The following is an 11,612-nucleotide window of genomic DNA, read 5'->3' as shown; positions in this document are numbered from 1 at the left end:
TGTGTGTGTGTGTGTATAGGAAAAAAAAAAATGAAAGGGTATGAACCAAAATGTTACCAATTTTTCTATTTGAGTGGGAGGATATAGGTGAGTCTTCTTTCTCCTTTGTATGTTTCTTCATTTTCTAATTTTTCTATAATGTATATTTTATGTGTTATCATAAATAAACAATAAATGTTATTAAAAGTACAAATACAGAAATGAATATGACAATAGTCATTATCTTCATGAAGTTTAAGCCCATTGCCGTCAAGTCAATTCCGACTCACAGCGACCCTATAGGACAGAGTAGAACTGCCCCATAGGGTTTCCGAGGTGCAGCTGGTGGATTCAAACCGCCGACCTTTTGGTTAGGAGCCAGGCTCTTAACCACTGCACCACCAGGGCTCCATCATGAAGTTTAGTGAGCGACAAAATAATACAAGGAGTCCTTGGGTGGTGCAAACTGTTAATGCCCTCAGCTGTTAACCAAAAGGTTGGTGATTCAGGTCCACCCCATAGGCACCTTGGAAGAAAGGTGCCTTCAGAAAGTGTTGTACTTGTGAAAAATCAGCCATTGAAAACCCTAAGGAGCACAGTTCTACTTTGACACCCATGGGGTTGCCATCAGTATGAGTAGACTCGGCAGCAACTGGTTAAGTATTAAGTATGATTTGTCAGTCTTGGGTCCAGAAAGCCCACATGGGGTTGGATAATGCAGGAGCAAAACCATGAGGTCTCATATTTTGCCTCTGCCATTTACTGCCTGTAGAATGAGATGGTGCGTGTAGACTAAGCACCAAAACAAAAAACCAAACTCATTGCCATCAAGTCGATACCGACTCATAGACACCCTACAGGACAGAGTAGAACTGCCCCATAGAGTTTCCAAGGAGTGGCTGGTGGATTTGAACTGCCAACCTTTTGGTTAGCAGCCAAGCTCTTCAGCACTATGCCACAGTGCCTGGGATTTACGTACCACCATTTGTGGCACACTGGGCCCTCAGATGGTAATGGGGGAAAAAAAAAACTATTGCCATCGAGCTGACTCCAGCTTGTGGTGAACCCCAGGTGTGTCAGAGCAGAACTGTGCTTCATGAGGTTTTCAAGGCTGATTTTTCAGAAGTAGATCACCAGACCTTTCTTCCAAGGCAGCTCTGAGTGGACTCAAACCTCCAGCCTTTAGGTTAGCAGCTAATCGCGTTAACCATTTGCCCCACCCAGGGACTGCTGTGGGGAAGGGAGCGTATATGAAGCCAGAGAGGTTTGGGAGGATGGATGTGTGAAATGGAAAAGTGGGCAGTGAAGGGAAGATGTGGCGAACCAACTCCTGCGGGGAGAAATGATAGGAAGTTCCATAAAGCATGGGAGGTGACACTTCTGGAGCAGAATATTGGGGCAGGGAGGTTGATGCCAGAGGTGTCACAGGGGCCCAGGGAAGAAGAGCAGGACAGGCTTTGAGGAAAAGGGGATGGAACTCCGGTGGTCTGTTGGAGAGCCTGGAAGCTCTGCAGGGTAAAACATGACCCTTGACTTGGGAGCTTTGGATCCCCTTCTTTGGTTTTTAGTTTTGATGACCTCCAAACTCCCTCTAAATCTAACATTCTATCATTTTAAGAAGGAACAATAGCTCATACTTATTGGTGAGTAATGTGCAGCCAGGTGTTTTATTTGTGTTGTATGATGTCTTACCAAGAGACGAACCAAACCAAACCTGTTGCTGCTGAGTTGATGCCAACTCATAGCAACACTGTAGGACGGAGTAGAACAGCCCCAGAGGGTTTCCAAGGAGCGGCTGGTGGATTTGAACTGCTGACCTTTTGGTTAGCAGCTAAGCTCTTAACCACTGCACCACCAGAGCCCCATACCAAGAGACAGGCCCTGGTATAACGCATAAATAAATAAAGATGTACATGTTGGAAGAGACTCCCAGGAATGGCAGCCCCAACTCTACACGAGGGGAATGAATGACTTCTTGTTGTTGGTTGCCATCAAGTCTATCCCGACTCATGGCGACCCCATGTGTTGTGGAGTAGAACTGCTCCATAGGGTTCTCTTCGCTGTAATCTTAATAGGAGCAGATCACCAGACCTGTTTTCCCATGCTCCTGCTGGGTGGATTCGAACTGCCAACTTTTAGGTTAGCAGTCGAGCGCAAACTATTGGCTCCACCCAGGGGCCTAAAAGACTTATGCAGCCTAATGAATTTAGCCCTGAAAATACAGACATGACTTGCAACCCTCGTCATGGAAACTTCACATGAGTTTTGTTGGTGAGAGTTCTGTCCTGTCTTGTTTAGACAGTGTTCTCATAAAGTAACAAACAGCATGTGCCTGCTGTCCCCAGAGACCTATGAGAAAATTAAGTGATTGTCTTGTGACACAGTCTCCATGTTCAAGTTTTTCAAGTCCAAGAGAGTTCAGCTGCCCTGCAATGGTCATTGAAACAATTTGGTAAGAGAGTTTTAGAAGCATCAGTGAAGGAAAAATAGCCTTCATTTCCTCTAGTAGTTAAAATAGACAAAGGAGTCGGGAGAGAGCCAGAGAGAATGTGACAGCTCTCTGGGAAAACCAAAATCATAAGCTTTAATTCAGTAATTTCAAAAATAGCCATTGGAAGGTGTCTATTTTCAATGGAGACTACTCCCTTCAGGGGGTGTTGGGGAGGAAGACTGTTTGCAAAAGCAATCTTTTTTAAGTTTTGTCCCTTTTAAAGCTTAGTCCTTGTCCTGGGTTTGTGTGGATCCTCACATTCTTTTTTTCTTTCTCTGGAATTCCATAGACAGTAATGAAGGAACTGGAGGCCAGCAAGAGGTCAGGGAGCCTTTATTAGTGAAAACCAGGATTGTTTGCCATGTACAACACTCCCTTTTTTCCTTGTGGTGAATAGGAGATTTGCTTAGAGCTGATGACTTATGCCTTTCTTACAAGTTATGCAGCTAGCGAGTAACTAGGGAATCAGTCAGCAAGCAGAAAGAAGCTAATTGAATCCAGTGTCCTCACTTTCTTCTCCTTGGGATACTAAGCTGTGACGGTGGAGCCTGTCTGATCATGTAACTCCAGAGGAGCATGTCGGAAAAGCGCCCGGTCCTAACTTAACGATTACAGACTTGACAGAACAAGAAGGAAGACGCTCTCCGAGTGGGGAGGGGCGGGGGGCGCTGGATATTTGCAAAATTGTCCCTTAGGCCTGCTAAATGCCGAAACCGGTAAGTCGCTGAGTGTGTTCAATGTGAATGGAAAAGATGGGTTTTCTGTGGCTTCTAGAAACAGCTTTTTGAATGCTCCTGGCTGGGTTGTTTCTCTCTTTTCTTCTCAAATTCCTCTAGATTTGTTTCTTCCTTTACTTCCGTGTTTTGCAACCCTGAGCACTCTTTCCTAGCATGATCACCCAATAATAACGGATAGCTTTTGCAGAATAGTGAATATTATTTTGAGAAAAAAGGAAAAGAGAGAGCGACAGAGAACGAGTGTCGATAAGAAATTGCAGCTCAGTTTGAATCACAGAGGCTTTTAGTTGGAGGGCTTGCACTCAGCCTTTCAGATGGCTTTTCATACGCCTGCAGCTGACTTGCTTCCTTCTGTTAACTTCTTCTTAAGACGAATGCCATTGACAAAGTGGACCAAGGGAATGGAAGTGTATATGTCTGATTATGAGTAGATTCACAAGAGACAATTGTGTGAATTTCAAAAGCAAATGCGTTTGCACTTCCAAAATACTTTCAGAAATGCTTGAATATCTTATAGCGTTACGTGCACAGCTCTGGGGGAGATAAGTTGATTTAGTTTTAGTCTGGTTGTTAATTGTGGCAGCGTGTTAAATGTTTGGAGCTGGGGGGAGCAAGCTGAATGAGTGTGTTCCTAAGGGCACAGTTGCAGTCCTGTGCTTGGCGTGGTCTCAAGCAGTCCCCAGAAGGGTTCTAGTTGCTCTTTGCACGTTCTGTTTAACCGTTGTTACTGCGCGTTACTACGGAGCCTGGAGGACTGTGTCCTATGGCTTTTGAAAAGCATTTGCTCTGGTGCATTCTAATTCCAGGACCTGTTTGTTAGAGGGTAAAGTGAAGTATCTGTTACTGACCAGCAGTGACAGGCTTAAGGAGAGCAATGAGGGGGCATGCATTTAGTTGGCTCAAGCGTACAGACCTTTGCATTTACAGATGCTATTAATTTTGCTCCTTTTTTCTGACTGTCCTTAATGTAGCTGTGTTGTAAAGAGACTTCCACGTTGGCTCCATGTCTTTCCTATTAGAACACTGCAGATGTGTCAAGGATGCACTTGTTCCAAAAGAAGCTGGGAAGGGAGGGAGGAGGCTCCACCCTCCTTCCCAGGCCAAATGGGCCCCATAGGTTCCTCATTCAGCACCCTGGCAGCCAAAGGGTACGCTATCTCTTTAAAGCAGCTATAGTTTGTGCCTTGGCTTGGTCAATTTGTTATGGTTTAAAACTGTGGAGCCAGCTGTCTGCAATCTGATGTAATGTTGCCGTGGAAACCAGAAATGAAACACTTAAGCATTCACCACAGAGTTATTACATATAGCATTAGTCAAAGTAATTCAAAGTTGAGCCATATGGGCTTTCTGGTGGAAAAATCTGCAGTAGAGATGCTGGGAATCAAATGTTTCTGTTTACAATCCCGTAAATCTACTTTTTTACATCCTTGTCTGTACCTTGCCTTTTTCTCTGTTAACGGTTTGGAGGTGGGGGATTTATGCAGATGATGGAGTTCACCTTCTGGTTTAGAAGACGATCAAGTTAAAGACTGTTTGAGTCTATTTGAGGGGTGGGGCAGGCAGGGGACAAGACACCATCTCATGTTCAAATATGCATGAACATATACCTTTGTTTTTTCGTTTTAGTTTCTTTAAAACCTCTTCTATAATAGTTCTGAGCCTATTTCTTGAAATCATTCATTTATTTTATATAGAATGCAGAGTGTGTTCATCTTCTACCATGTTCCACTAGGTGGGAAGAGTTCTTTAGAAACATAATGATATTTCAATTAAAATATTTAAAAATTATATATTTGTTATGTTTCCTAATTTTTAAAACAAATTTCCCATACCCTTACCTCTGGGTGTATTTGCTGAATAGAAAAATCACCATGTGTTATTTACAGCATTGGGGAAGCGATGCATGGTTATTTAAAAGGAGAAACGTGAAATGAGGAATTTAAGCCTTTTTCCCCAGTTTAAGAGAAACGTATGCCTTTTAAAGCATCTTTATATTAAAACAACTGGAGAGATTTTTTTAAAGGCAAATATTTCACGACTCTTTTTTCCCTCTAGACGTGGGAGGAAGTGAGAAGTCAACACTTTTCCATCAGTAAAAAGCATCCTGGTGATGCATTGTTAAACTCAAGGGGCTTCTAGATTGAGTTAACAGGAAACTTTATATTAAAATATATATATATATACACGTACACATATTTCTTGAAGAACTTTGCTTTTGTCTCACACTGTCCATCATGTAGGTTGTGCTGCTTCTGTTTTACCTGGTGTCCAAAACATGAAAACGCAGAGACAGTTCTTGATCGCCATGATTTGTGAATGGTAAACACCTCCAAAACTTGCTTGCTTTTTTTTTTAAAAAAAGAAAAATAAAAGTAACGTCAGTTCCAACTTCTAAAGAGCTCGTGTTTCTCAAAAATAGATGGACCATGTGAAAGCAATGAAATAAGTGCCTGGAATATGCTGTTTTTTCACTACAGTGAATTTGAGCAGAGGAAAGTAGGGTTTTGTGAGGTGGCCATTATCTTTAAATGTGTTGTCTTGATTTGATTATTTCAGTATCGCCCTGATAAGTTCACTCTTCTGGCACACATTTCTAACTTATGATTCGTGTCTTTGCGGACTAAGATTTTTGTACTACCTCTTTCTACATGCCATTTCTCTTTCTACTTCACCCTCTGCCTACCACACACCAAACACACCAATACCACCACCACCACCAACAGCCAGCAAAGTAGGTCTGAGGTATTCATACATCAGTGGTTTTCATCCTGTCATGTAGCTTACTGTGTCTTGATTATAAATAATCTGGGCTTATTTCATTTTCACTTGAATTCAAAATGGTAAATGTGAAAATTATAGACATATTCTAAGTTTGTCCTATTAGTGTGCACACCAACTACTGTAATATAATGTTGATCCTTCTTCAGTTAGAATTGCTTGGCAAAAGATTTTTGAATGTTTACGTGTAATTCCATGCACTGTGGGTTATTCAGGTGATGATTACCCAGAATGAGGGTTAACCAATTTCTCATTCCTCTGGTTGACCACTCTGACTATTTCATCATACATCAACAATTCAACCAAGTAAAAATGAAATTCAAACCAAAGAATACATTGTTTATTAGCAGCTGTACTTATCTTTTTTTTAATTTTAAGTTTGAGAAGACAAACACATTAAGCCTAATGGCCAGCAAGCAGTGCAACCTCCTTTCCCCATTATCTGAGATGTTCAGTTTTTACTCTTCATTATCTAGGAATCAGTGTGGGGGGAAAAAAAAAAAAAACCCTAAGCCCATGGCCATCAAGTTGATTCTGACTCATGACAACTCCATGTGTGCAGAATATTACTGCTCCATTGAGTGTTCCTGGCTGTAACCTTTACACAAGCAGATCACCAGGCCTTTCTTCTACAGCACTTCTGTATGGGTTCGAACTGACAAAATTAGCAGTCGAGCAAAATTAGTAGTTGAACAAAATTGTTTGCACACCCAAGTGTAATTAACCTTAAGTTTGAAATGTGCATGTAATATTTTATCTAGGAACTTTTGAGAAATTAGGACATACATATTGTTACAATTTACAGAAGGGGAGATTGAGAAATATCCCTGTCCCAAAGACTGCCAATTATAGGTTTATAATAATTATTCATCAGTGAGTGAAATTGTTTTGCTCATAGTCATGCGGAGACACAGTACAATGGCTCTGTGCCATTAGCTACAGGTTAGGGGACCACAAAAAAAAAAAAGCAAACAATTTCCGTTGAGTCAGTTTCAACTACGGTGGCCCCATATACTTCAGAGTAGAATTGTGATCCATGCAGTTTTCAAGGCTATGGCCTTTCAGAAGCAGATCGCCAGGCCTTTCTTCCGAGGCTCCTCTGGGTGGGTTCGAACCCCAACCTTTCAGTTAATAGTCGAGTGCTTAACTGTTTGTGCCACCTAGAGACTCACAGGTTGGGGACAGAGTCCAGAAAATGGGTTGTATTTATCCTTTCCAGAGTTCCATAGTGCTAAGAAAATATTTATGAACTCCACAGCATGCACCGTTTTCATGTCTAAGTTATTACTGTAATCTCTACCTCCTCTTGTACTGTCTTTGCTAACTTTTGCTTGCCTCTTTTTTGTCTATAAAATTGGGATTCATGAGAGTTCATTGGGGAAAAAGTCTCCACGTTAGACTCATGTTCAGAGATGTGGTTTTGTTTTGTTTATGTGAGGCATTTCTCTCCCAGTGCTTTCAGTGAACTAGGCTTGAGGAAGTGGAGAGGAGATGGTTGTCAGGATGTGAAGGATTAGCTGGCATTGGTCGTGAACTGCACAGGGTGTGCGAGGCTGCGCGTTCCCGCCGGGCTCCGCGCTCCAGGAATGCCACAGCTCCGGCCCGTGCAGCAGGCGCTCTGGGTTGGCTACTTCTTTTGCGTTTCCACATTTTGAACAGATAAAGTATAGGAAGCAGCGTATTGAATGTTGGAGCCAACTTGGAAGCAAAACTCTCATTTTATTCACAAGGCAAGGATTGTTTTAGCCTGGGTCACTGCTGCCGGGAGAGAATTTTTTCTCTCTCTGTAATGTTTGATACTTGAGGGAAAACAGCTGGGCCTGAGCATACTGGAATCGCTGCAAAACGGAATGGGATGCTGGGGAATATGGACTGTACTGTATGGCTGAAAAGGTCAGCTTTTTCCCTTGTCCCTCTCGGAGGAATGCAGGCTGTGTCCTCAGGCTCGCCTCATGAGCTCTCCGAAAGAGGCGGAAGGGATGGCTGTGATGTGGCAGACGGTTCCTAGCAAATGGGATAGAAGCAGGCTTTTTGCATCTCTTCCCCTTTCCTGCCTGGCTGTTTTTGATTTTGGGGAGAACTGGAAAAAGTCAACAGTTTCGGTTTGGAGAAGCAGTTGATCACCACTTTAAACAGCAAGTCCTGATAGGCCAGACAGATGAGAGCCTGGCCCAAACCACAGCAGCATAACTGGAATTACCGGGCGGCCTGGGAGAGTCCGCCGGAGTCACGCTGAAAGAGGACATGGAAGTAGTTGAGACAAATTGCACCCCACGCAGGTCCAGGGCCAGGATGCGCGTTTTGGTGCCTAGGACCTAGTTCTGCACCGAATTAGACGTTATGATGGTATGTGGAGCTTCGTAAACCTGTTGGGGCAATTTGGTGGTACCCCAGGTTCAGCTGTACAACTGCCCAGGTGCAGACGGGCAGCAAGGCTGGGTTCCACCAGCTGCCAGGGGAAGTGCAGGAGCGATTATCTGATTAACTTTCCCTTTGTTTCTTTGCCAGTCAAGAGAACAATCGGATGATGAAACCGAGGAGTCGGTGAAGTTTAAGAGGTTGCACAAGCTGGTAAACTCCACTCGCAGAGTGAGAAAGAAACTAATTAGGGTGGAAGAGATGAAAAAGCCCAGCACTGAAGGTAAAAGAGCCACCTCCACCCTGACTATTCCACGTTAAATCATTTGGGGGCAGTTTTTCAATAGAAAACGAATATGATTTCCAGTGGAAAACAGATTGAGTTCTGGGTGAGGCTGATGGAGAGAACTGTGTTTGCATGCCAGCAGGGCAATGCTCGGCCCATTGTGGAAGGAAGCATCCTGAAGCAAAGCCGTTCTGGAGTGCTTAGTAGTTTCACTGTTACAAAGCTGGAAAATGACTAATACGTTGCAGCGAAATCTTCTCAAGGTGTGGCACAGCTTTAATTTTGAGCTTATACCATTTTTTATAAACTTCATATTATGATTTCCTTTTAGTGTAAGCCTCTGCCCCTAAACAGAACTATGAGTTCATGCTCAGGGAATTTAGTCCACATTTGATATACATCCATCTTGAATGAACATCTAACAACTGAGGCACTTATAATGTCCTTTCAAATCTCAGAGGGATCATTTGTTCTTCCAGTAAACAGTCTCAAGTCTCCATTAAAGGGGGCTTTAAGCACCTTCTATTCTAAGTGGACCTCTGAGAACTGTATTGCTGTCTAAGCCACTTGTCAGAGGAAACAATAATGTCCAAAGAGGCATGAGCTCGGATCTACTGTAATGAAGAGTTAACCTTTGAAATATAATTATGTCAGTTTAAGACTCAACCTATTCATCTCTCTTATTGTTGGTAATGTGCCTTTGCAGCCCATTGTAAAATCCTCCCAAAAAGATAAAATAAAAGAATAATATTTTCCTGTTTGGAAGTGTTAATAAGTGAATTGGAGAAAATATATTTTTTAAGCACATTACTTGTTAAAATATCACATCTGCATGGTAAGGAATTACAAATTTTTAACATGCAGATTTAAAAATTATCATTGTAGAAGCCTTTTTTGTTGTACAGAAATAAAACCAAGCAGTGTAAAAGAACTGTACTGCCCCCTAATTTGCAAAGATGAGGGTTTCTTGTGTTTATTATTACTGTCTTTGATTTGTATTGTTGTTATTATCTGTCAGTTTAAAACTCCTAGAGGAATATTGAAGGTGAGGGGTTTCTTGTGGGAGAGTGGAGGTTGGAAAGGAGAAGAGAGAAAAGAGAAAGAGGTCTGCTTTGTGGCGGGTTTTGTAAACTTAAGAGTTGTGTTTAATCGCAGGGCTTCATTTGGGTGTCATTTTCCATGGTAGTTCAGCTTACGTTTGGGTGAAATGCTGATTTGACATTGGGATGTTTTAGTACCTGCCTGTCAGTCAGTCACGTTTTTCCACAGTATTGATCTGACCTCTCTGCCCTCCCCGTGGCAGCTCTTACTGAGGTCACACACAGTGTCCATTGATAACCTCAGGCTGGATCATGAATTGCTGGTGCTCAACCTTGGGGACACATTTTCAAACAAACCTCATACACACTTGCCAAAATTAAAATGTGCAAATAGCAAACAGATTGATGGATCCTTTTCCATAATGAAGAGAAAATGGGTGAAGTGCTTTGTGGAGGACCTACCACCTGGAGGCATTCCGTACATGATGGTCATGGGTGGTGGGGCAACCTTTCCACCCAAATACATTTTTAAAAATAAAGAAATGTTATAATTTGCATATTTATATCAGAGTAAATCAATGCAACTATTTCTGAGAGGCATAGTTGGAAAAAAAAAAAAAAACATGCCAAGAGAAGTGGCTTTAGGTAAAAAGTAATAACCACATGGACCTCTAGCTCTGAACTGTAATTCATCTGGGTGTGGATTAGGGTTCACACGTGAAAGATGGATTTAATGAACTTGAGTCCCAAGTTACACCTCTAGTGTCTGTGAATCAGGGTCGGAGCGCTGGGGTGCCCTTGGCCAGGCTTGTCTGCATCGCCATGAGGACCCAAGGAGGTTCATGCAGCTCAGAGCATGTGCTTCAGGCTGCTCCCCAGCACTCGGCTACATTGGAAACTGCCTCCACCCTGGTGGAGCCAGGCCAGGTGCAGTTCTTCACCCAGGCTCTCCTTGCAGCAGGGCTTCAAGTCCTTATCCTGGGCAGAGATGCCCTTGGGCAAAATGAAACAGCAGTCCACATGTGCCCTTCATCATCTAGCTTCTCTGAGGTTCCCCATTAGCAAAGGTACTGTTACTGGGGAGAGGGTAACCTAACCTCAGCTTCTGCAAAGCAGGAAGTATTCATACTGCCACTAGCCCCTCCTGCCTCCTGCCCTCAAACTTACAAAGAGTTGATCCTTTAGATTTCCTGCATGCCTATGCCAGTACTACGTTGTCTGAATGATAATGAACTGTTCTTTTTTTTTTTTTTTTTTTGGTCAAAATACTTTTTATTAATTGTACTTTAGATGAAGATTTACAGAATTAACTAGCTTCTCATTAAACAGTATATATATTGTTTTATGATATTGGTTAACAACCCCATGACAACTCAGTACTCTCCCTTCTCCACCTTGGGTTCCCTATTACCAGCTTTCGTATCCCCTCCTGCCCTCTAGACCTAGTCCTTGCCCCTGGGCTGGTGTGACCCTTTAGTCTCATTTTGTCCTATGGGTCTGTCTAATCTTTGGCTAAAAGATGGGCCTCCACAGTGACTTCATTACTGAGCTAAAAGGATGTCCAGGGTCTATACTCTTCAGAGTTTCTCCAGTCTCTGTCAGGCCAGTAAGTCTGGTCTTTCTTTGAGTTAGAATTTTGTTCTACATTTTTCTCCAGCTCTGAAAAACCCTCTATTGTGATCCCTGTCAGAGCAGTCAGTGGTGGTAGCTGGGTACCATCTAGTTGTACTGGACTCAGTCTGATGGAGGCCGTGGTAGTTGTGGTCTGTTAGTCCTTTGGACTAATCTTTTCCTTGTGTCTTTAGTTTTCTTCATTTTCTCTTGCTCCCGAAGGGGTGGGACCAGTGGAGTATCTTAGATGGCTGCTCACAGGCTTTTAAGACCCCAGACGCTACTAACCAAAGTAGAATGTAGAACATTTTCTTTATAAACTATGTTATGCC

The 11,612-nt window shown here is 42.7% G+C and overlaps 1 protein-coding gene across 3 annotated transcripts in view; it reads left to right on the top strand.

The window, feature by feature from the left end:
* Positions 1–11,612, top strand: part of SASH1 (SAM and SH3 domain containing 1) — a 226,525-nt gene that overhangs the window by 165,727 nt on the left and 49,186 nt on the right. Inside the window, exons 1-2 of one of the 3 annotated variants that reach the window (XM_023729210.1) lie at positions 3,096–3,186; positions 8,494–8,626. In XM_023729210.1, the coding sequence (XP_023584978.1) occupies positions 3,175–3,186; positions 8,494–8,626 (145 nt within the window). In that variant the 5' untranslated portion in view covers positions 3,096–3,174. Of the gene's footprint in view, positions 1–3,095; positions 3,187–8,493; positions 8,627–11,612 lie in introns of those variants that run through there. The other 2 variants (XM_023729204.1, XM_004368843.3) reach the window with 2 other exon arrangements.

This window comes from Trichechus manatus, unplaced genomic scaffold (genome assembly GCF_000243295.1).
Source record: "Trichechus manatus latirostris isolate Lorelei unplaced genomic scaffold, TriManLat1.0 scaffold00002, whole genome shotgun sequence".
NCBI classification, from domain to species: domain Eukaryota; kingdom Metazoa; phylum Chordata; class Mammalia; order Sirenia; family Trichechidae; genus Trichechus; species Trichechus manatus.
The sequence above is the reverse complement of the archived record's forward strand: the minus strand, read 5'-3'. Positions and strand labels throughout refer to the sequence as shown.